The 26,871-nt window shown below is 32.7% G+C and overlaps 1 protein-coding gene across 1 annotated transcript; it reads left to right on the forward strand.

The window, feature by feature from the left end:
* Positions 1-12,005: 12,005 nt before the first annotated feature.
* LOC149568711 (uncharacterized) lies at positions 12,006-23,825 on the forward strand. Its single transcript, XM_089817613.1, has 4 exons — positions 12,006-12,357; positions 12,656-12,826; positions 23,597-23,681; positions 23,780-23,825. The coding sequence occupies exons 1-3, from the start codon at positions 12,158-12,160 to the stop codon at positions 23,598-23,600; spliced, it is 375 nt and encodes a 124-aa protein (XP_089673739.1). The 5' UTR covers positions 12,006-12,157; the 3' UTR covers positions 23,601-23,681; positions 23,780-23,825.
* The last annotated feature ends 3,046 nt before the right edge of the window (positions 23,826-26,871 follow it).

Raw genomic sequence — 26,871 nt, forward strand, 5'->3', positions numbered from 1 at the left:
TGCATCCTAAGGACCTAAGGATGGATACTTGGATAAAATTCCCATGGTCTTGTGCCATATACCTTGCCTCCCCACTGGAATCAAAATATTCTTGACAATGCCATCTCCATTCAAATCAAACACAAACACATAATCCACTAAAATTTTTACTTGTTACATCCCTACACAATGTCGAGTCCTCTCTTGTAGAACCCCCCTTGAAAATCTATGCCCTCATGCGAGCGAAATGCTGGAATGCAAAAACATATGTACTAAAATCATTGTGAATTTGATGCTATATAATATTATTCTAAATTTAAGAATATTAAAGACCAATGGAAAGGATTTATATTTCCTCATCAAATTTTTTACACATTACTAGGAAACTAGTGGGAGCAAGCTTTTATCGCTCAATAGAGTAGAAGGAATTGAAGGAGTTGTATTGCCCTTGGATTGATGCAGGCGGAACCATATCAAATCTCTAGACATACCATTAACTCACTCAAGAGTAGAGCTTTCAATTAGCAGAAGTTTTAACCTGCATATATTTTGACTTTGCAAATACTTTGGAACCCTTGACACCAAATGAAATGTGATATTTTAGCCCATTTTTTTTTGGTTTTATGCTGCGGTGTGTATCGCAATTACGACCAAAATAATTGGTCACAATTGCAACCAACATAGGCATGTTATTAAAAAAAAGAATTTTCTTTATAAATCGACCAACCAACCCATTTAAAAGACTTAGTCAAAATTTTTGGTCAAAATTTTTGGTCAAAATTTAGGGTAAAATGCACTAGTGTCATCACCATCTTGATGTACTTTTTGTGGGTGCCATGTATTGAGCGTTGTTTATGCATACACTTGAAGTATAATTGTAGTCTTATTTTTTTTTTATAGAGGGTTCACATCCACAAATTTGGTTTACATATTTCGAGCATGAGCTTTGGCTCATCCCAAATGAACATCTTTTTTAATGTTGGATTCTTACACTCAAGAAGACTGATCCTTGGTAGGATCATTAAGAACCTTTCAACTTTAGCAATTGACTAAGTGCCCATTGCTAGTAGTCTTAATTTTGATTATTTTGTCAATAAAGATAATATTTTCTCACTTATTGACTTTTAAATATTGATAAAATTAATATATGTCTAATCCATTAAATTGAATAATTTTTAAATTTAAATTTAAACTATTTTATTTTATATATTATGAATATTATTTCAAAGTGCAACTATTGTTATTTTATACATTATTTAATTATAATTATATAGACTAAATAGAGTAAATAATTTGGAATTCAAACCATATATTAAAATTCAAAAGAATTGTATGAACCTTCTCTTACTCATATAAATAGTAGACATATTCTTTTTAAGTTGCCTACTGATATTCATAATTTTATTTCACAATGTCTGACAAACATTATAGATGAATTGGTCTTCAAAAAGAACTCTAAAAGAAATTTAAATGATTAGTCAAAGAAAGGTAAACTTTTATCTTGGGACTCTACCATGTTTCTTTTTAACGAGTCAAGATAATAGGAAGAAATTAGAATAATCTATAGGACTCTACTATGCTTGTTTTTTTTAAGGGGCAATTATAATACTTTTCTTGTCCCTAAGGAGCTCTCTAGGAACCCATGAGTACTTTTTATTGTCCCTAAGAAGCTCCATTACAAATTAAATCTCAACTTCCATTTGTTGACATTTCTCCAAATCCTTCTCTCATTTCTCTAGAAGACTCTAGATTTCAAATCCCTTTACTATTGTTTCCCATTTCAATAAAATAAGATCACAACTAATTTGAATCTATAATTAATATTTTTCCACTCTTAAAGTCCTAGTTTTTGTAGCAAAATCCACAAGAATAGTTGTAAATTTTCTATGATTCCATATTTTGTAGATATAGGGTAGATACATGGAAAGATTATTAAAATCTATCTTATATTATTCTATTGAAATGGGTTGAAATTTTCTAAAACCTTTTCATCAAATCGAGTTTGTGCATAGTTTACATAGGTGGCATCTAGGTGATGACATATTTGTTAGCGTATTGTTAAACAACCCTTACACCTTATTTGTGTTCCCAAATCTTGGTTTTGAATGTGGTATCACTATAATAAATCCTCTATATTCTATTCCAAGGCTTCAATATTGGTGCATGCAGATGGGTGCTGCAAAAGGTTGGTGGATTTGGCTATACACCAGCTACCAATGTAGTTGTTTGAATAGCCATAAAAACCATAAATGGTCTTGCCTTATCCTTTTAGGGAATAGTCAACATCCATGGTTGTAACATTCTTATGACAAGCATTTAAAGTATGAATAAGTACATCTTTAGTCCCAATCTTGTCACCCTTTCTTATGAAGTCTATTAATTTCTTGACTCTAGGATGTGCACACACAACTAACACATACTAGGTATATGGTGGGTAATCTTTGGTAAACTCTATGTCAATGAAAAATAAAAGTTGGGAGCACTATCTGGTTATGTGAGCCTAAACTAGTGGGATATGCTCTTGATGAAAAATCCTTTCCGCTTATAAGGGAATAAATGTATATGAAAGACAAAAAATGAACATATAAGACAAGAGTTGTAGGGAAGCCAAGTTCTTTCCAAATAGATGGCATGGATACTTTGCTTTTGGGTCGATGTTTAGAACAATATTTGGACACATTGCTTTTGGGTCAATGTTCAAAATAACAATAACACTTTTACTACTTGTTCGATAAAAGAGCACATCATCTTCTAGCCTTGTAGCTATTGCGAGCTCTTCATTAGCAAGATCTTGTATAATTTAGTTGTATTAGAATCTACAATTCCTAATAGAAACTTGACCAAATCTAACTTGAGAAGACTACAATTTTTTTTTGGAATGCATCCCGATTATCCTTATTACCAGATGCGAGATTAACAATGGTGTAAAATGTGGTAAAGTAATTTCATTGTGAACAATATTTGTACAATAAATAAAAATATGTATATCTATATGTATATGTATATACATGAGTTTTCTTTATTAAAAGTTAATCATGCAAAATTATTTAGATAATTCATAGCTATTGACATAATGCAAATAATCTATTCTACTATCTTACAATTATCTTCTTAAAAAATAGTTATAGAATAAAGAATAGACCACAACCATGTTTAAATATATAGAATTAAAGACAATAATTTACTATATGAAAATATTTGACATAGTAGGGTGATGAAACCTAAATTGTTTAGAAATGAAAAATTGAGTATCACAAAGTTGGATCTCATTCACTCAGCTAAATGAATGCCAACCAAAAATAGCTATACACTTAAGAAGGATTTAAGTTTTTGTTAAGTCTGAATACATCATGCATCCTTCTCACATAGTTTTTCCTTGAAAATTTGGTTAATGGAAAACTAGGCCCTCCAAAAATATTTTCTCTAATTCAGAGTCTAAACATCATGTATGCAAATATGTCAATGATACCTTATTTTACCCTTTATCTTAGTTCATATTGATCTCTTAAGCCATGAGGTACCCAAGGATACAATAGGATAGTGTTACAAATTACATAGATGGACACACACACACACACACACACACACACACACACACACACACACACACACACAGATATATATATATATATATATATATAATGATATAGGGTGTTCTTAGTTGCTCATTAAAAGTGGTCTCCAACCGGCCATAATCCTAACATTTATTTGCACTAGATAGGCATCTAAACTTTCTTATACAAATGTTGGGATTTGACACAAGTCAAGAAATATAATAAGCTTAAAAATAGAAAAGAATATATTGATCCTTATAATAGACATAGAAAGAATTAAGCAATACCTCTGTTTATTTACTTTAAGAAAGAAAATACCTATTTACTCTAACTAGGATAGATTAAAATTCATTACAAGAGAAAGAAAAATAAATTAATAGTTATGAATGAATTTAATTTGACTTGACATATTCTTACTGCTACAGTGTTGAATAAACCAAGAACTAGAGCTTTTGCATCTTGAGTTGAGGTAAGATTGAGTGAAAGTTGAGTTTTGTGCTTGATGCAACTAACAACTCCTTGTTTGTAATTCAAAATCCTAATCATCCCAATCAATTTCCTATTATTCATGTATTAATTAACCAACTTACAAATTATATATGAAAATAGGCATGCAAGTTAGAGATGTACATAAACAGACTAAGAATGCAAATTTTCTATGAATACTTTCTTGAAACAAAATTGATCTGCTAAAGTTTGGTGTTTTCATTTTGTACTAGAATATCATATATATTTAGTAACAAGGGATTTGATCAATACAAAAAATTGAAAAAGGTCAAAATTGTTCACTAGAATTAAATTTTTTATAAAGAAAATGATACCAAATTTTATTTTTTTAGGAAGTGGCATTCATCAAATAACTTTTGAAAGGTAGATCTTCATACAACATTGACTATGATCATCCTTTTGTGTGTGGAAGATACTACCAAAAAATGTAGGATTAATTCAAATTCCCAAATATATCCTAAAGCCTTTGATATAAAAACTTTCAATGTTCACTTTGGTATAGAAAATATTAATATGTTGGCATCAACAAATGCAACTAATATAGCTAAACATGAATGCTTTTTAAAAACAAGTCAAAGTATGTGGCCACCTATTTACCTAACTTTATCAAAGCTGATTTACCTTTAGTTATTTTCCAATGGGAATGTACAATATTGTAGCAATAGTAGGTGTGAATAGTCATCAGGTAGGGCATAGAAGTAAAGTAAGTCTATTAATGAATGTTTTGGCAAACAATGTTAGCATGCCAGATCATGTGAGGGCTTTTGTAAGGAAACTTGGCAATAAAGAATATAACCGTTTCCACATAACCCATAATAAATCTAAAATAAACACGGAATTAAAATCCACATGCAAGAGAATAGACAACATACCCACAAAATTGTGACACAAGATATACCCTGGGAAACCTTCATTGAGGGAAAAACCCAACCTCCAAAAGCATCCATCACCATGTATTATTCAGCAAAAATACCATTGCCATACAACCATGAAAGCCTTCATGGCCATAGCCACGACCGAGCAAACTATGTGAACAAGCATGAATCCACACATCCCATGCCATGCTTCCAACCTTCACAAATGCTCCCTTGGCTAACTTGTCAAGCTTTGTCTTGCTCGACTCTTTCCTTTTGTCTTCTCCCTGTCACTCTCTCTCTCTTGTCTATAACAACTACCCTTGTGGCTGCTTATATAGTAGCAAGTCCCACAAAACCACCAAGTGGTATTACATAAACCATGTGCTACCTAACCCACTGACCCCACATTTAATATTGGGCATTTAATTCTTTTCCCCAATATTAAATAATTACATAAAATATTTTCACAATGTTACAATACAACTCATCAAGAATATTCCATGAGAATCTTTACATGTTGCACGTCCATCTAGGCACAACATTAATAAAATAAAATAATAAAATAACAATATTATGCAATGTGTGCAACACCCATTATCTTAACAATCTCCCACTTGTTGTATACATTGCATAGGGTCAATCTGTAGCCACATAAATGAACAAGGGAACAATCCCTCCCAGCACATCCACCATCATGGATAAAAAATACACCAAGTACTCCATCCTGGTACCCGCAAAAAAATCAAAGTATCCAGTATCTCAATCATGAATGATCTCACCTCCTATTATTCCACTACCACTAGACATACATAAAAGCCATCCAAAGAGAAAGCCACCCAACTTGTCACATTAGAAGATCATAAAATCCTGTACCAACTGAAATGCCAAGCACAAAAAAACCTGATCCAAAGGTAATCACATGTATCCGTAGTTGTCAAAATATCCATAGCTGAAATAGCACCCACAACAAAGTGCCAAATCCATCCAACTATCCATACCTCAAAGGTATAACAAGTGAATCTCATATCACCGACATATCTAATCTGCAAGCTGCAATCACAAGCCTCAAGAGCAATACCTACCACATATATACCAAGAAGCTCCCACTGCAAAAGGTAATGTCAAATCTATAACCAATCCACTCACAACATCTCAAAGAAGTGAATCCATGTAGTATCAAGGACATCCACAATACATAAACTGATATCCTACAAGAACAACTCTTGTAACAAGTCTCCAATAGTCTCCAAGTTCTCCACAACCAACAGAGGAAAGAGAAGGAAATAACCATGTCATCTCTCACATGACATACATGAGCACAAACCAGTGATCATAATCTCTAACCAATCTCAAATCCAATGTAGGCAAAACTGAACATCCAAGAAGATAACCAAGACTGGAGAAACCATGCAAATCATAACATGTATCATGTCCTTCTACACACACCTCTAGATGTAAACTGTGCAAGTATGATCTCCTCCATAAAACCCCAACAAGAAGCCTCAACAACACCCAAACCATACCATATAACTCATTATGGATGTAAGCATCTCACAAGAAGATAAAACTCATAAACCATTCCTAAATCAAGGAATAACCATTCCTAATCCAAGGAATATGCCCAATATAAAACCATCTCCCAAACTCAACTAGCATAACAACATATGCACATGGAGATAACCAATGCTTAACCATCTCTCAAATGAACCCTCCAAAACTAACTCATGTACCATAGCTCAAGATCCATATCCATGAAAGACAAGCATACATATAATGCAACTGAGAGAAACATTGGGCTATACCTCTCAAGTAGCAAACCACCGAGTAGACCAAGAGTGGGGAATGAGAATGCTCATCAAGATACCCAAGTCTCCAACCAAGACTCATCTAAGAACAATCTCCTCTCAAGTCCATATCAGGTGACTGCCCCTCGAACTTCTTGCTGAAACCATCAACCGTCCTAACAAATACTTCTCTAATCCAAGAGAAATGAACATCACCACCATCTCTAAGTATCCATGAGCACCTGTAACCAATCAATCCATGCCAACTCCAAATGCAACATAGAAATATCATGAAGTATCCAGCTTATGATCAGTGTACTCAATACCAAGAAACTAAACCAAGATCAATGTCAAAGTTCCAACCATGGCCTTAGGAACATAAACATGACAACATGATCTTACCATCTCAACTAAAGAGATAACATGCTCCATATGAACACACCATAACATGTCACAACTCTAAACGCGTATCAAGAGTATACCATGACATAATAATGAAACCATCCTCATACCAAGGATAACATGCCAAATAAAAAATATAAACCACACCTTTGCCAAGAACCCTATGAGTCCTCAAGATGCAACCATCTCCACACACCATGAAGAAAACCATCTCCACATACCAGGAAGAACCATCTCCATACACCATGAAGATAACCAAGAACTCCATGAGTCCTCAAGATCTAACCATCTTCAAACACCATGAAGATAACAAGTGCACCATGCAAATGTCAAAGACACTTCTGCAACAACAGGATCTAAGACAAACCTCCAATATATGCAAACACTCAATAAATATATCAATGCCAAAAACTCCCACTCAACTGTGGTACCAAGTCACCTATGGCATCATAAAATCCATCTTCTACATGAAGATCTAAATCAAACCAGGAACTAATCCTGCACTGTCACCCCATCACTGTCACAAGCTCCCACTAAACCGTGTATCCAAGCTATCCATGACATATGATGAACAAATCCATCCTCTAACCATGAGAATCAACCAAGGCATTAAACTATCAAAGAACTCAAAGTGCACATCATGAGCTCCTCAAAAGAAACCAAATAACCATGATCCTCAACCAAGAAGATATACCATCATAACCAAATCAGAAAATCCAAGCTAATGAACATCAAGGATGTACCTGTATAACCAATCATGTCATGCCAAAATCCATGACACCATGATCACATCCATGAACCAAGCATCAAGCTCTCAATATGTCTAACCTGTCAGCATAAAATAGTCAACCACAATCCTCCACCATGACTGTCCTTGGTAACAACATCTCATCCCTTCTACATGAAGAAAATAGTAAATCATGTGACTTAGGGCATAGACAACCCAAATCCAAGCCACCAATCTGAATATGCATCAGTAATGAAAGATCAATGGGCAAAGACAACCCATAACAAGCTATAAATGCAACCTGTAAGTATAGACTGCTTACAACACTACATAACTTGTAGACCCAACAAGTCATCATGCATATCCAAATCCAAACACTAATAACCATATCATCATGAGACCAATCTAAAAGATGAACTGAGTATACAATGACATCACAACTTAAATATCCAATGCCATAAACTCACAATGTTACCATAGTCAAAATATACTTATAAGCTGTTCAGATCAATATATCAACAAATAAATCATGCCAAACCTACACCAAATCTGAACCAATGTGTAGAGCTCTCGAAGAGCTTTTCGTTGACTACTCAAAGTCCAAAATCTGACTCCGTATGCCCAAGTTATGCCCTAATCCGTGCTCAAAATAAACAACATCTGAATTTAGGGCTCTCAAAAATTGACAAAATATCAAAATCATAGAACCAAACCTACATCATCTTGTAGTGCTCTGAATTAGCTTTCCAACACCTATAAGAACTCTGAAATCCGATATTCTGAGAGAAAGTTATGGCCATTTTACTAAGACAGCCTTTTTACCATTTTCAGTACAATTTTTCATTTTTAATTTTTTCAGTGACGAAAATTCCGACGGGATTAAATTTGATGGCCATCATGGGCTGAAACCAAAAAACTCTTTCATTTCCTCTGAACATGGCCAAACTAGGGCATATTATATATTAAAATTTATGGAAATGTCAACCCAAATCCAATGGTGAGGTCTGTTTTTACCCAAGAGGTCATTTCTGCATGCTACCCCCCAAAACCCTCATTTTAAATGAAACATCCAAAAAAAAATCCTTTTGTCCAAAAAATTTTACATGCCCAAATATTTTAATATCCCATCATAACAACAAACCCAAAACTCTCAGATTTGCAATAAATCATTCATATATCTTGCCCTTTATATTATCCTCTCATGCATTCCCATGGATTCAATCTAGGGTTACAATAATAAAACCATAGCTCTGATACCACTTGTAAGGAAACTTGGCAATAAAGAATATAACCGTTTCCACATAACCCATAATAAATCTAAAATAAACACGAAATTAAAATCCACATGCAAGAGAATAGACAACATACCCACAAAATTGTGACACAAGATATACCCTGGGAAACCCTCCCAGCCTCCAAAAGCATCCATCACCATGTATTATTCAGCAAAAATACCATTGCCATACAACCATGGAAGCCTTCATGGCCATAGCCACAACCGAGCAAACTATGTGAACAAGCATGAATCCACACATCCCATGCCATGCTTCCAACCTTCACAAATGCTCCCTTGGCTAACTTGTCAAGCTTTGTCCCGCTCGACTCTTGCCTTTTTTCTTCTCCCTGTCACTCTCTCTGTCTCTCTTGTCTACAACAACTACCCTTGTGGTTGCTTATATAGTAGCAAGTTCTACAAAACCACCAAGTGGTATTACATAAACCATGTGCTAAAACCATGTGCTACCTAACCCACTGACCCCACATTTAATATTGGGCATTTAATTCTTTTCCCCAATATTAAATAATTACATGAAATATTTTCACAATGTTACAATACAACTCATCAAGAATATTCCATGGGAATCTTTACATGTTGCACGTCCATCTAGGCACAACATTAATAAAATAAAATAATAAAATAACAATATTATGCAATATGTGCAACACCCATTATCTTAACAGCTTTGTGCTAATATGTACAATTATGTCCCAGTTTGTGCCCTATATTAACCATAAAAGTATAGTTTTAAAAATGAATAGAATCTACCAAAATTAGGGTAAAAATTGAATATAGAGATATCTCACAATAACAATCATTTGGGAGAATGATCAATAAAATGTATAATTGAATGCATGTACTATTTGTTTAACTTCAATTCAAACATGTAGACCATCATGCAAGTAACCATTAAATCATTAATGTCAAGTGTTATCTTCATGTTGCAATCCTTGGAAAGTGATGTTCCCAATACTTACTTTCTTTTTTGAAATTTACGTTTTCTCTAGCATTGGGAAACTCAAAATACCTGACAAACATCTGTAACTGTTAATTCGAACCAATGATATACAACCCAACTTTTGTTTGCTTAACTTTCAATCACATTATTATTTTTATTTCATAAGTATGGAATGAATTATGAGAAAAGTAAATGTTGATTGGTTGTAGTAATGAAGTTTAATCACAGTTTAAGAAAAGGCCTTGGGCAATAGTTCTTTGTATGGCAATTAGAACCAAAAAACTCGAACATAAAGACTGCTTTAAAGAAATAAGATTTATTAACAATAGAGATCTAAAGTAACATCAATAGTTCTTATTCTTTATAAAAATTTCCTTTTATCTTCACCAATAGACAAAGAAATAGGCAATGCTAGTAAAGAACCTTGTTGAAATCAAATCATTTAGAACTAACATCAAACAACTAGATAAGAACACCAATGATTGGCCACCCATAAGGTTTTGTAGGGGAAAAGCTAGAAGGAGACACATATGAGTGGCCTTAAATAGGCTAGGATGCACACTTCTACCTTTGATCCCTTTGGCTACCCAAGGTTGAGCAACTTTATTATCACATGTTGTGATCTTGCCTTAATGGAATATGTTACAAGGTGACTAATCCTAGGAAGAGGAAGGGACCTTTAGCCACATCACAAAGGTATTCCCCCATTGACAAGTTTTCAATAATTTAGAATGAAAATTCATGAAATATGGAAGCAATAAAGTTCTCTATAGTGGAAAAAAACCCCAAGAAACTTGGATGTAGATTAAATGCAAACAATTTTATAGTTAAAGTACTTTAAAAATAAAATTTTAAAGTGGCAAGCCTAAAATCATATGTATTGGTGTCCAACGCATGTTTTTACTATTGCAAAATAATTAGTGTAACTAATAATTAATAGCAACCAAGGCTACAATCGTGTTGAAAACAAGAATGTAAACACTACTAAGAGAAAGTAAGAGCAACAACACCAAAATGATAATTAGATCGCAAACAAGACAAAAGAAAGAGTAGTTAATTATAACTAACATAACCATGAGTGAATAAGTCGCCTTAAGAAACATTAATTAGTAGTTCACTAAAAAACACTAAAATCATGCTTCACTAAAGAAGATATAATAATGTTGAGCTTATAAAGAGTTTCTGATGCATTAGTATAATATATTATAACTAACAACTTTGTATTACAATGAATCAAAATCACACAAAATCTCATTAATGCTCTATATATCACAGAGCAAATCATCCTTACCTCTTTGGATAATTAGTTTTAGACGAAATGTTTAAAGATGATTGATTTTCTAAGTAAATTCAATTAGTCTTATAAGCTATTTTAATGTTTTATCAAAAAATTATGACAAAGAATACAATGAGACAATTTGGAAAAAAAATATTAAAGTTTAATATGATTTTAATTGTATAGAGATAACATAATAAATACATGTAGCATGTCAAAATCAACTTAAAAATAGAAACAACTTTATGTGCATTTTTAAGATATAATTTTCATATTAATAATTTAATTTTGACTAATTGATTTCTTAAATCTTCAATCATTAATAAAATCTCTACCAAACACCTAACATCCTACAAGTTTCTTATCTAATTAATTCATTTCTTGATTGACCTCAATCATCAACAAATTCTCCTTAAAAACCTAACTTCTTAGAAGTTTCTTACCTAACTGATTCTTTGATTGATTGACGTCAATAGAGGCTGCAGTCAATATTCAAAAATTAATTTAGAACCCATAAAAATCTTCTAATATTTATTAATTAAATTAATAATCTGAAACCACTATATTAAGTGTTTCAATAGAAAATGGTCAATTCTGCCGGCTGGATATCCATTTTCTGCCATTCATTTCCTACCACAATAAGTAACGTAAACATTTAAGTGTTTTTTGGAGCCTAGGTAAATGTTGACTAACTAGCTGTGCAAGACTAAATTCAAGAACATGGAAATGGGGCAGATTATAATAATTAGAAACGTCCAAGAAAAGAATTATGTCTGAACTGTCTGTACAACTCAGAAGGTTTCCATTATCTTCTTCAAGAAAAGCACAAAGAGGATGGCCGAAGAGGAGAGAGTGAAGGGGATATTAGCATATCCGATAAAGAGGACTTCAAATTACTGTGTAAAAGCAATCCTTCTCCTCGCCCACAAAATTATTCAGTTGCAGAATCGAGTTAGGGTTAATTTGGCCACAAAGATCAAGCCCAGACAGAAACCAGCCCAGATCAGTCTACCCCACAAAATAGCATTAAAAAGGTATTGGTTTTTTTATTGGTAAATGGTCGAAGTCTTATTAATTATTGTAATTAATTATTTTTGTGTTAAGCGAATTTGAATTCAAGACCTTCCACATGAAAAACTCACAAATTACCATTGTGTTGTAGGCTCTTGCCTATTAAAAGAATATTGTTGTTTATATTGTGAATGTTAGAATTTCTCATATAAAAGTATAGATAACTACTGAATTTCGAATATGTTTTTCATTCGTTGGTTTTATTAAAATTATAGATAACTTACAGAATTTGGTCCCTTGCCTGTTTTTCACGGTGCGCAGGACTGTAAAGATGTTGAGGATGGTGGATTGGTCGACGACAAGTGCAACGAGAATTATAAAGAAGATAAATGGTCTGCTCACAGTTCCTCTTTTACATTTTGAAGGGGGGAGAAAGCTTGTGAGGAAATTACCCCCTCGGAGCAGCAACTATAGAGGTTTCAATAGCTGTCGGTAGGTACCCAATTGCTTATACTCTTTCTTACACAACATAAAAACCTAATATTACTATGATGATGATGCAATTTTAATGTTTTATTAGTACTCTTTGAATGATATAGGGTAAAGTAGAATATGAGCTTATGAGTGTTATGTTAATAGCATCAACGGGTATGTTCAAGAATGGATGGCTTAAACATTACATATTAAAAGTGTTAAATAGTCAAAGTTGAATTTTTTTTCAAACTTAATTTCTTCCTTAGTGTGTGATGTTTAAGGGTGGCCGTTAAAGAAGTGCCGAAGGTAAAATAGGGAAAATTTTAGATTATTTGTGTGATATCCATGTCAGTTGGTAGACTATTTAAAAAGTGATTTTTTTTCATATAAAAAATGTATCAATACACGAATGATAGCTTTATGACTATATCCAATTATAAAGATGCAAACATGACTAGAACAAAGCCTCTATATCTCTTCTCTTTTATGATAGCTTTATCATAGTTGGATATTACCCCACATTGTCCTCAGAGATGGACATTGATTAGTCTCCTACTTCACTTGATTTTTTACAATTTACAATTTAGGTTTGTATGGGCATGTGATGGTTTCTTTGAGCTTGGAGATTCCATTTTAAGATTTTGAAGGGATTTCTCCTACTTTATGATAGTTTCTCCTACTTTATGATAGTTATTACACCAATGTTGGCACTTCATCTTTATCTTTGGATCTTGTTTAAAATTAGTTCCATTGTTTCCTTTATTTTTGCCCTATATTTTGACTGATCATGCACCTAATTGGTTTTTGGCATCGTCATCATCCAAGGACTTGGTGACATATGAGAAACTTGTAGGGACTTCATCATATAGTTGGATTCTACTTCCTCTCATTCTTTATCTAGAATAGGAAGCATTCTTGCATTTGTACTTGGTTTATCTTTTCCCCAAAGGGAGAAACATTTCTTGTAGGAAATGGATAGTATGTTTTCTTCAAGAACTCACCATTTGTATAGGACATTACACATTTTGGATGGATACTTGGTCCTTCTATGCCATTTATTTTCATTTTCCCTTTCTACAAGAACTTCTTAAATAGTAGCTACTGTGCAAAGTCAACACTATTTTTTATGGAGAGTTTTGTTCCCTCAAGATTTTCCACCTTTTCTCTTTCTTTTCAATAGGATTTTCTACTTAGTTATACTTAAGGGGGCTGCTTATATTATTGCACACACATCATAACACTTTGTTTATTGTGGATCCACCAAAATAGCTACTCATTGATAAAAATCTATAAAGAGGAGCTTTTCTTGTGACTTTTGTAAATTTATGATATTATGTAAATTTATGACTTATACAAGGCTAGCTATAGAGAAGCACACATTATTTTATTTTCTCTTCAATACATGATATTATAGTTTTGACTACTACAATTATTTAGTCATTGCAAATTATTTATTTTGTACATTGGTTAATGATAATTAATTTCTTTTGTGTGTGTTTAGCTAGACTATTTTCCTTCTTGATTTTATTGGAAGTTTTTCCTTCTATTTTTCTACTAGATCCTATTGTGTAATTGCAATTGTGAAATTTTACACAACCTAGCCTAACACTCAAAAACACATGTACTTTATAGTTATAAACCAAGTAGGTTTCTATCAACAAGACGCAAAACCATGTCTACTTTAAAGTTGAATAGAATACTATCTCTTTTGACCTCAAAGAGGCTTGGGAAGTATAGTTTTCATATATATTCTTCATAAAATGAATACCATATATTTATCTTTGAAATTATAAATACTATACTTAGGACTAGAACTATCATTTAAGATAAAAGGTTTCCCATATGGTAAGAATAATATAGAAATCACCCAAAAATTATTTAAGAAACACTCATTTGTAAGCAATAAATAATTTCACAAGAGAAAAAAAACCTACAACCACATATGCTTTTCTACGATAGGCGATTTGGAGAAAAAAATAAGCAATGTGCTTCAATACCATTAAATATTGAAAATGAATTGGACATGCCTTTAAAAAATTGCAAGAACATTTTTTAGCAATAGGATAAACTTGCCAAGTTGAATTTGCAAGATGTATATAACTATAAAATTATAGTCTTGTGGTTTAGTCCAAATATGAAACCCAATTACAAATCAAGGATACAAGTATATTTAGGGTGTGGTCGTATGAGGGGGATTTCAAGATTTATTTTTATGGATCAAGATTATTATATTTGGAATATCATATTCAAATGTAGAAAAGCCTACTTTTAGGACTGCGGGGATTCAAAATTGCACTGTGTTAGCTTAGGTTTTTCCTACTCTACTTTCCAATAATATAAAAGTTTTTATTTCTTACGATTATTATTTTCTTTTTATTTACTTTCACATAAATTGAATGTGATAATTAAAAAAATGTGACAAATTTCAACCCTCTCCAATATTGCTCAAAGGTAAATTTCAATTGTATCCCTACCTTGGTTTCTAATCAACATAGCACATTTCTAATGGATCCTTCACCATAGAAGAAATAAAGTGGATGGTGTTTACAATAGGGTCTGATAAGACATTGGGATTGAACAAGTTCTCTCCATTATTCTTTCAAAAATGTTGGAACTTTATGGGGGAGGATATTTGGAAAGCTATGGAGGAATCTAGAATCCATAGTTTATTAAAGAAATTTAACACCACTTTTATCACACTAATTCCCAAATTCTCCCAACCTAATGCCTTTTGCATATTTTAGATTGATTTCATCATTTAACGCCATTACAAGTTTTTTACTAAAGTGAAAGAATATCACTTCTCCAAGATAATCCCTTTTATAATTTAAGAGAAATATTGGGGTTTTGTGTTAAGTAGAGAAACAATGGAGGGGGCACTAGTAGCACATGAGGTTGTCCATTCATTCACTTCAAAATATCTTCAACTATGACTTTAAAACTAGAAATGATAAAGGCCTTTGATAGGGTAAGTTGGTTACTCTTAAGATGAGTGTTGGAAAAAATGGGTATTGTCTTGCATCATGGGGTCAAATTTTTAGGTTAATGGATCTCCTTGTGGGTATTTTCATACTCTTAGGGGGTGAGGAAAGGGGATTCATTATCCCCCTTTCTATTTATTATTCTCACATAAGGTTTAAGTAGGCTAATCCAACATAAATAAGATTTTGGTCTTGGGAAGGGTGTTAACATCCATTATTCTCAACTATCCCTTACTCATAACTTATTTGTAGATGATTTCCTAATGTTGGATAGGGATGTCTTAGGGAAGCCATAGTTATTAAAAAGAGACTGTGCAAGAGTATTGTAATGTAGCATGTTAGAAAATTAATCCAAGCAAGTTAAAGTATTCTTATCTAATATGGGAAAAATCAACAATGTTGTCTATTTAGAGATCCCTTGGTTTTATTGTTGCTCAAAACTTGTGTAAATATCTAGGAATACCTTTTTTTCAAGGGGGGATTAAATCATCACATTGGGAAAATGTTGTGATGTAGAGCTTAATTAGACTCAAAGGTTTATTCAATGTAGTTTCCCCCCAGATTATTTCTATGGGGGTTTGGGGGCAGTGTCCCTTGTGGGGTTGAGGGGCAACACCCTCGAAGCCATTTAAATGACTCTACTATTATCAAAGGCGTCGTCTATTATTTTTCTATTGGATGACTTATTCTAACCCTAATTTTGTAAGCAACAAAAGCTTGTATAAAATGTCTTAGGGTTAGGGATTTCATAATGTATGATGATATTGTAGCTTCTTGTAGTAGTATTGAGCTATAAGGGATTGTAGACTGTAATCATTGGATAATAATAATATTTGACTTATTGTTTATGGACTTATCCCAGGGATTGTGTGAATCATGTTAAATTCTTGTGTCCTATGTTCTCTTCTATGCGATTTATTATATTCTAGATATCAGTTATATTTGCACATAATTGTTTTTTTTGTCCATGGTTAATACTAATATAAAAATAATCCAATTTGTAAGATATAGAGTTGTGATTTGGAAGGAAAGGTGGCTATCATTCGTGGGTCACATATTAATGGTAAAATTAGAACTTAGTTCTAATATAGATTATGTTATGCCAATCCTTCTAGCCCCTAAAGGTACTATTGAAATTCTTAAGAAAATTTTGAGAGACTTTATTTGGAAAGGAAACTTGGGTGACGCAAAAGAATTTGCACTAGCTTCCTGAGACAAGATGTGTCAATCTAGGGTTGATGGAGGTGTGGGAATCCATAAAACATTTGAGATAAATTTGAGGTTAAGGTCTAAATTGTCTTGGAAATATGATGAAAACTCATCTTCTTTATGCGAACAAATCATCAGACTAAAATTCATAGATGAGAATCCTCCTAAGAGGATATTCACTATGAGGAACCCCTACAAGGGCTCAAGCATGTGGAACTGTATGATAATGTGTAAATGGGTCATTTTGTGTCACTTATCTTGGGTGATTAATTTGGGAAACAAGGCCCTTTTCTAGACTATCTCATAGTATAATTAACCCCCGATATCTTTATTATGTAATTTCCCTATAGCTCATGAAGTAATAGTTCATTCATGGGGAGAAAATGTTAGATTAGGTGAAAAACTAATCTCCCAAGAACACTTGCATGCATAACCCTATCACATGGATGAAGCAATGAACAGAACAAAGAAAAAATTATGGAGGCCAAAAAGCCAAAGACATCTTATGGACATGCAAAGAGAAATCTCTATTATGATCCAATAAGTGAATGAATAAATACAAAGAGGTGAATCCTTATAAAAGGAATCACAAAACCCTAACTAGGTTTACACATTATAATTAATATAAAATATTAATTATATGCACCTAAAAGCAAGCTTAAGAACTAGAGTAATAAACCACTTAATTAATTAAATCAAGATGATCTAATAAATAAGTGAAAAAAAATAATTACTCTAACACCCCCCCTTAAGTGAAGCTCGGGAGGAAGCTAACCTAGCAAAGCTATGAAAGCAAGAAAATGGGTCCTGGCAACAAGGCCTGATCAGGTACCCAATACAAGGAAATGAACTAGATGAAGGAAATAAAGCCTCCAATCTAGGAAATGTCCCAAAGAAAGGAACAAGAAAGAGAATGAAGCATCTCTAAAGCATGAAGCTGCAAACACTATCAGAAGAAACTGTTGGAACCCCCACTGAAATAGTGCATGACCAGGTAGAGAAGACAAAGTTTGAAGAGATGACCAATCAAAGAGGTGACCTCCAAAATTAGGAATGAATGAGTGTCTATATAGTAGATGAAACATCTCACCGAAATGCATAGGTGCCTAGCCACTGCATCCGCCTAGTACATAGGAACAAAAACTGAATACGTAGATCACTCAATCGAACCAAGGAAGCAATAGAGCCAACACGTGAACCCCCTCTAATGCTAAACAGGGAGAGGGATGACAGGAACACTGAAATGCAATGCCAAAAACATCTGCAAGAAGAATAATCAAGAACACCAATAGTGCAATAGAAGTACAAGCACAAGATAAAGGGTGGTGTCACCGACACACAACATGGGCTAATGTCATGGAAGGAACACTCACTTGACAAAGGTGGATGAGCACAAAATGGAAAAACATCATGACCCCCATGGCACTTTATAACTAAGTGCGAGTATAAACAAAAACAAGGTGTACAAGATCCCAGATTAAGAAAAAGTGAGCACTTTATCTCAGTGCATTTACAGAAAAAAGAATGCAATAGAAGAGAAGCATACAATGCTCAGAAGATAGAAAGAAGAGTGAGCCAAAAGAACAGAAGAAGAGATCCCAGGACCTATAGAATCCAAGTAATCCGCCAAACTGTGGCAGTGCAAAAATAAAAGAAGAAAGAACTTGGATTAGAATCTGGAGAAAAGACCCCTACAAGTGAATAACTCATAGAACCAGCTTTCCAACGATATCTGGCAAGCCCAAAAAAGAGTCCGGATGAGTGAGATATGGCTCTCAGAATGCAAACCAAAACATCTGGCTTTGACTGCTGAAATAGGAAACCAAACTGCATCAAAACTCAAAAACACCTATACCAACATCTCTGTCTCAGAACTAGCTTTTTGGCGCATTTTTTGGATTGAAAAAATACGTTTGTATGCTCAAGTTACGGAAGAAAAACCGACAGGGCCTTTGAAAATGCATGAAAAATTATTATTTTTTAATAAAAAAATAATTTAAAAAAACAAAAATCTTTTTAAAAATGCGCCACCCCGGGAGCGGAGGAGGGTGGCCGAGCCATTGGCGGTGGAGGAGGGCGGGAGCTGCTGGGCGGTAACCGCCAGCGGTGGTAACCACCAGCAGTTCCGCTGCAGTTAGTAAACCGTCGTGGGTTTAAAAAATTGCTTTTTAGTTTTTTTTGCAATTGTTTTGTAAAATTTCACCTCGTACTACATGCAGAGGCTGTACAACCCTGTACGACAATTTTTTTCCTCCTCCTAGACCAACGTTGTCCAAAATGGACAAATTTTATATGGATTCTAGAGTTTTTGGGCACTTTGAACGCAACGGTGATGTCTGTTTGAGCCCAAAGTGACTAGAAACAAAGGTCCCCCCTAAATCCACATAAAAAGCTTCTGAAACCCTTGAAAAACTCCTACTTCTGAAACACTTCAACAAAACATGAACATCGAGCAGCAAGATGGCTCTAATACCATGTTAGATTAGGTGAAAACTAATCTCCCAAGAACACCTGCATGCATAACCCTGTCACATGGATGAAGCAAAGAACAGAAGCAAGAAAAAATTATGGAGGCCAAAAAGCCAGAGACATCTTATGGACATGCAAAGAGTAATCTCTATTATGATCCAATAAGTGAATGAATAAATACAAAGAGGTGAATCCTTATAAAAGGAATCACGAAACCCTAACTAGGTTTGCACATTATAATTAATATAAAATATTAATTATATGCACCTAAAAGCAAGCTTAAGAACTAGAGTAATAAACCACTTAATTAATTAAATCAAGATGATCTAATTAATAAGTGAAACAAAATAATTACTCTAACAAAAAAAGTGTCAAATTATTTTCAAGTAAGAATATTTGATTGTTCTCCTTTGGCTAGATGGAAGGATTTGGATGAGGTCCACATCCCAATCAATGAGAAATCCTAGTTAGTTAATATCTTGAAATAAAGAATAATCAACCTTAATATGGAGAGTGACAATCTTATTTTGGAAAAATGTACTAGTAGTAAGTACTCAGTGAAATAAGGATACAAATCATTAATCAAGATGGGTGTTCAAAATGGAAAGAGAGAACTAAAATATTGCTAGCATGGTGCCATTCTAACCAAAGACCAAGATTTTGAATGGTTGTTTATCTAGCATAGGATACTCTCTAGTAAGAGACCTAAAAGGTTGGGAATCACGGATCACTTCTCTTGTGTTTTATGTAGAAAGACAAAAGAAGATGTTCATCATTTTCAGGTTAAGTGCAAGTTTTCTCAATATTGTTGGAAATAATTCTTTGGTAAATTAGGCTAGGAAGGTCCCCTCTTCTCCATTCCCTAATTTTTTTTACTTGGCTGGCCCTTGTTGAATAAGAGGTCTTTTTTTTGCAAAGTTTGGAGGATTTATCCATCTATACCTATATGAAAAATTTGGTGGGAGGAACAAAAGGATATTCAGGAGCAAATATATGAGAGTTGATAAGGTGTGTGTGTTCATATAGAGTCTTTAATTTGGGAAATATTTAATACCTTTTCCATGAGATAAAAAATCTTTTTTCTCTACATTTACATATACATTAGCAGATAATAGAATTTAAATAAGTGGCAAAAAATAATTATGCCATTCAAAGGGGGCCTAGTTGGTGGAACATGCAAGGAAGAAATTAGGAAATTAGTAAGGTGAGAAAAACCTATTGATTCCTTTGTCAAAAATGAATTTCAATGACACTTCCAAAGGTAACCTAGGAGATTAGGGATAGGTGTTGTACTTAGAGATCACAGAGGCCATATTCTCAAGGCATTTTTTTTCTAGAATTCTATATATTACAAAAAATCTAGAAGAGACTATGGTTGTTTTAGATAGTGTTAGAGAAGAAATCCCATCCAATATTGGTCATATTCATATTCAATGCAACTCACAAATTACGATTGGTGCCCTCACCTCAAAGCAAGTGGTCAATTGGGACCTCTAGTATGTGATGGGGGAGGTGTGGAATTTTCTTCTTTACTTCCTCAAATTCAAAATTTCCAATTGTTATAGAGAGGCCAATACAGTTGTAGAGTCATTAACCAATCTAGTGGAAGCATTGGAACATGGGTCCTTTATTGTCGATCTACCCCACCTCTACATATTATGTTTGGATTGAAAATTTTCCACCCCTCTTATCTCAAAATTAAAAATGATGATTTCTCTAATTAGGGTTTTGGAGGTGTCCATTATATTTACAAGACCAAGGGCTACATGGTCCCTTTGAGAAAATTCTTATATTCTCTTCCTTTCTAAAATTCATAGATATTTTCCTATAACTAAGCTATTCTATGATGATAATACTAGTAGATCATGTGAGGTGTTGACCACCAACATCACATAGTTTGCAAGGAAACCCTTAAACATCACACACTAATGAAAAAATTAAGCTTTGAAAGAGTAAGTCAAATTTGACTATTTTATACTTTTAGCCTAAGAATCAAGCCTTAATGAGTGATGTTTAAGCTATCTAGATTTAAAGTGTCTTTAAGGGACCTTGCAAAGTCGAGAGAATTAATTGAGTTTGGCATCTTATAAATCTTGGGGTGAAATCTTTGCATTGAACCACCCACCACCTTGTGCTCATTGCACCACACTCCTTCACTTCCATTCTATATTGTGTTTTAATCGTTGGTCCTCTTAACATCCATCACAACTTGCTACCTCTAAATTTTCTATCGGTTTGGTACTAGGGGAGATCATTTATGCATATCTTGGTGTTATTCATGATCTACCCTCCTTGTCTTATTGTTGCTCGAGCTCAAAATTATGTTGGAAATCCTCTACCTTTGTTGGTAGTTATCATGAATCCTCCTAAGGTAAGGGTTTGAAACATGTTGGTGGTATCTGTGTGGGTTTGAATTGTGTTGTTGAGTTCCTACCTAACTGCTTGGGTTGTGTGTTGCTCCTACCCTTTTTCCCTTTGTGGTCTAATAGGAACTCATCCCTGGGATTTGAGCCTCTGTATGTTGTATGCTATATACATGTTTTTCTGCCACCCTTAAACATCACACACTAAGGAAGAAATTAACTTTGAAAAAATAAGTCAACTTTTACTATTTAACACTTTTATCCTAGGAATCAAGCTTTAGTGTGTGATTTTTAACCTGTTTGAATGTTGTCTAACTTTCATCTATCCTAGTGTTTTTCTTCCTCACACTTCCAAAAAAGGGATTAAAAAATTCTATGATCCTAACACTGGCCAATTGTCACCTTCATCCCTTGCAAAATTTATAATATGGGTTGTGAATACCTACAACAACAAAATTTGCTAATTGATATAATTGATAGAAGCATTTCACTTAAGATGAATGAATGGGTCACTTGTCTTGAGAATTAACTTTTACAGTCAATATTGACTATTATTAACATGATGTGTCTAATTTTGAATCACTTCCAAGCATCCCTTATGTGTTTTCTTGCAATGTGCTTGATTCATTAGGATCTTGTGGCTTGGTTAATGTATTGGCTTCCTATTTTAGAATTATTATATGTATGTGAGAAAGGATAGGAGGTTTTCTTTCCCATTCTTTCTCCCTTGAACTCTTGAATTAGTTTCAATTCAATATTGATATCTCCAACTAATTTTAATTCAATGAAGTATGGTGGCTTGTGACCTTTATTCAAAAAATAAAATTTAAGCATTAACTACACCACAAAATTCATGGAACTCTTGAACTATAAAATAATCCTAAAATTCTTATCATCGCCCTCTAAATTTTTATAGGAAGGTACCTCCATGGAATGCTACTATAAACTTAGATTAAGTTGAGAATCTCAATTTTATTAACTACCTTTTTATCCAATAGAGTGGAAAAATCAATATTCTCTAACAACAAATGAGTCAAGAATGAGGTTCTTGGGGCTTTCACAATGAGTTCATAGACCATAAGCATCAACTTTAAAATCTGATTTGAATTTCTTTCCACGATGCTTTGAAAGGCCCTTGAGAAGAAGAAATTCAAGGCTTGACTTGGTACCACCTTCAATTAATTTGGATACATGAAACTCTTGTAGACCCATCTAGTTGTCTACCACCACCTAGTTTCTACTTAGACACAGATCCACAATCTTTTTACGAAAAAAAGGACCTAAATACAATAATATCACCATTTACAAATTTAAGAATTATTTTATTTTAAAACTGTCTTATTTATTTCCAAATTATATATTGTAAATTAGAATTATTTTATTTTATTTATAATATTAATTTATTTTTATATTTTTCATTTATGAGTTAATTGTAGTTATAAAAATTTTCTAGAAAAAATAATGTCTTAATTTATATATTATTTGAATGAAAAAATAATTACAATTTTAATTGGATATCTACATAATAGCCTATGGATTTTTATTTATTTTTATCAAATAATATTATACTTTTGAGTTTTTACAATAGAAATAAATTCTATTTGTTTCTTATCATAAAAAAAAAGATAGTGTTGCTAATAAAATAGTTTTTTTATATTAGTATCATTTAAATGTAGGAAAAAAAATTCTTCTAAATTTTCTCTTATTGATATTATATTTTTATAAAATATTTATGATATAATTTAATATTTTTTACACTTGAGCAGGTAAACTTATTGTTGCATTAAAACTTGGAACAAAAGAAGTATTTAAAAACTTCACTAGTGTGACAGCTTCACTAATGTTTAATAGGTAATCTCTATTCTCTTTATAATTTAATTTCTTGATACATAAACAAAAATAATTTATTTTTGTCAAATTTAATATATAGTCTCTATACTTTCTCATAGATATGGTGAGGAGGTTGCTCTTGTGACCAATGACTACATGGAAGCATCAACACATGTGTTACATATTCTATGGAATGCAGTTCAAATATTGGATCCAATATCTCTTCCATTAGATGTAGTACCGAAATTCCATGACTTGTATGAAGAGATTGGTATAGAAGATTTTAAAAAGGAAATGGATGATGCAATAGATATCCATTGGCCAAATTCAATAGAAGAGATAAATAATATTGCTGCATGGGAAGCTATAGCTACTCATAAAAAGAAGGAAAATTCTTCTAAAAATTACTCTTAAAAAAAATGAATCACATCAAAACACAAAACTTGTTATAGTATTTATTTTGATTCAATGCTACCTAAACCAATGGTGAAATGACTATTCAATTGTTGTTTATACAATATTTTATCCAAACATATTGTAGATGCTCATGTCAAGTTTTTTTCCATCGACATTTCAAATAATATTTTAGAAAAAAAAATATTTTCTTTAATATTTCCTTCAACTACTTTGAGTTAAATCAATTAATTTAGTGAAAGTTGGCACTTGGACTCACTCAAAAAACCTTTCCTTTCTCATCATCATCATCATCATCTTGATTTACTTTTTGTTTGTGCCATGTATTGGGTGTTCTTTATGCACACAGTTGAAGTATATTTGTAGTCTTATTTTTTTGATGGAAAGTTCACATCCACAAATTTGTTTTAGATATTCCAAACATGAGCTTTGGCTCATCCCAACTTCATCTTTTTGAATGTTGGAGTCTTACACTCAAGAAGACTAATCCTTGTTAGGCTCATTAAGAACCTTTCAACTTTACCAATAGACTAAGCACACATTGGCAGCAGCCTTAAATTTGATTATTTTGTCAATAAAGACGATGCAGTCTTAAGTTTGATTATTTTGTCAATAAAGACGATATTGTCTCACTTATTGACTTTTAAACACTGATAAAATTAATATATGTCTAATCCATTAAATTGAATAATTTTTAAATTTAAATATATACAAATATAAACTTAGAATTCATTATTTTATTTTAATCTAAATTATTTTATTTTTTATATAATGAATATAACTATTGTTATTTTATAAATTATTTAATTATAATTATATAGACTAAGTAGAGTAAATAATTTGGAATTCAAACCATATATTAAAATTCAAAAGTATGAACCTTCTCTTACTCGTAGAAATAGTAGACAGTAATCTTTTTAAAGTTTCCTACCGATATTCATAATTTTAATTCACAACGTTTGTTGAATTGGTATTCAAAAAGAATTTGAACAACATGGCTTTCAACATGGCTGTCATGTGAGTAAATTGCCTTTCGGAGCTGCTAGGAACCTTCAATAACCGTCGATAGGCAACTAATTATTTATGCTGCTGATTACAATATAAAAATCTTATTAAGCTGATGATGTTGCAATTTAATCTTTTATGATTACTCTTCTTATGGTAGTACGACGTGGAATGGGAGCTTGTAGATGTTTCTTTCATTTTTCTAATAAAAATAATAAATTATACTTTAAAAAGTTAACAAATATTTATTTTTGAATTTTTTTTTATAATGATTAGTTTGGAGGAATTTAGTTTTAATATAAATATATTTTTTAGATTCGAAAAATTAGTTCTAAACATTTTAGTGATCTAGCATCACATAGACTCATACTTTACCATAAGAAACTCTTGCCAATTAAACTAGATCCTAAATCTTACTTCAACTTAAATATAAACTTGCACTATCTAAGATCATCATTCACTTAGATAACTAAATTAGTTCAATACCTTGCTATTTGAATCCAATCCAAGATAATGAATAAAAGAACTAAAAATTATGACCAAGTGTTAAGAATATGTATAAATTGAACTAGTTGAATTAGGCTATTTTATATTTCTATTCCCAAAATATATCTAGCATGAAATAAATTTAATCTAATATGATACAAATTTCAAGGTAGATAATTGTATTATAATTTGGCACGCATTAAGTGGCTTTGAATAATGTTTTCCAAGCTCTATGTTTATTATTTTCCCTTCTTTATTGCCTTGTGGTTGTTGTAAAGCTTTGTGATTATTTGTGGTGTTCTCCCAATTAAATATCTCAAACTTCAACATACTTTCATCTACCTTACATGTTGAGAAAGAAATGTATACAAATTTAACTAATAAAGAAGAGGAACAAAACACCCAAAATAGGGGCAAGAAGACATACAAATAGCATGTTTTGTCCAATCTCAAGATACACCCATCAAATAGGGAATTCAATATATAATTATCTAGTAGATTGACCTCATCTTGGGAATGGTGTCCTGGAATCCCCATTGAATTATTTTTTATTTATTTTGTTTTTTAAGAGAGTGGCGGGGGGGGGGGGTTGTCGAACAATAACAATAACTCACAATAGATACACCACAAAAAGTCATATCCAAAAAGTACACCACCAAAGGAAAATACAAAAACCATGAATGAGACTTAGGCTACATACTCAGGAGTGTCATCATATGGTCAAACTACTTGAGTTACCCCAAATTGGTCTCTCAATAGACCTCAAACCCTCAAGCATTGAGTTACCATAGATTGGTCACTCCCGACCCTAGACCCTCAACATGACATATACAAAACTAGAATACCCTCTCATGAAGATGAAGAAAATTAGTCATAACTCTCACTAGGAATCATTCCATTCTCATCCTTAGCTTGTACATGCACTTAGGGCGTGGTGGGGCAAAATCTCTAACTTATCTTTTTAATGTGTGTCTAAATATTTTAAATTACTATGTTATCACTTATTACACAACTTATAATGAGTTATCCTAGTAGCCACTTTGGGCCTCGACCCCTATTGTAGGACACTCTCATAGGATGCACATATAGACTACCTTCCCAAAAACTCACAAATCAAAATTGTGTCACATACCACAAAAGAACTAATAATTGAATTTGGTTCCATGATAGGCAACTCAAAATGCATTGGTTCTGAAGACCCAAGTCATCATAAATGCTCATAATGATAAATCTCACAAATATAAATCTCAGTTTGAATCATAAAATACATCATGACATCTAGTCAAATAATCATAAAATAAATATG

The sequence above is a fragment of the Cupressus sempervirens genome, chromosome 3 (assembly GCF_028749045.1).
Source record: "Cupressus sempervirens isolate cs-2001-9-10 chromosome 3, ASM2874904v1, whole genome shotgun sequence".
In the NCBI taxonomy this organism is placed as follows: domain Eukaryota; kingdom Viridiplantae; phylum Streptophyta; class Pinopsida; order Cupressales; family Cupressaceae; genus Cupressus; species Cupressus sempervirens.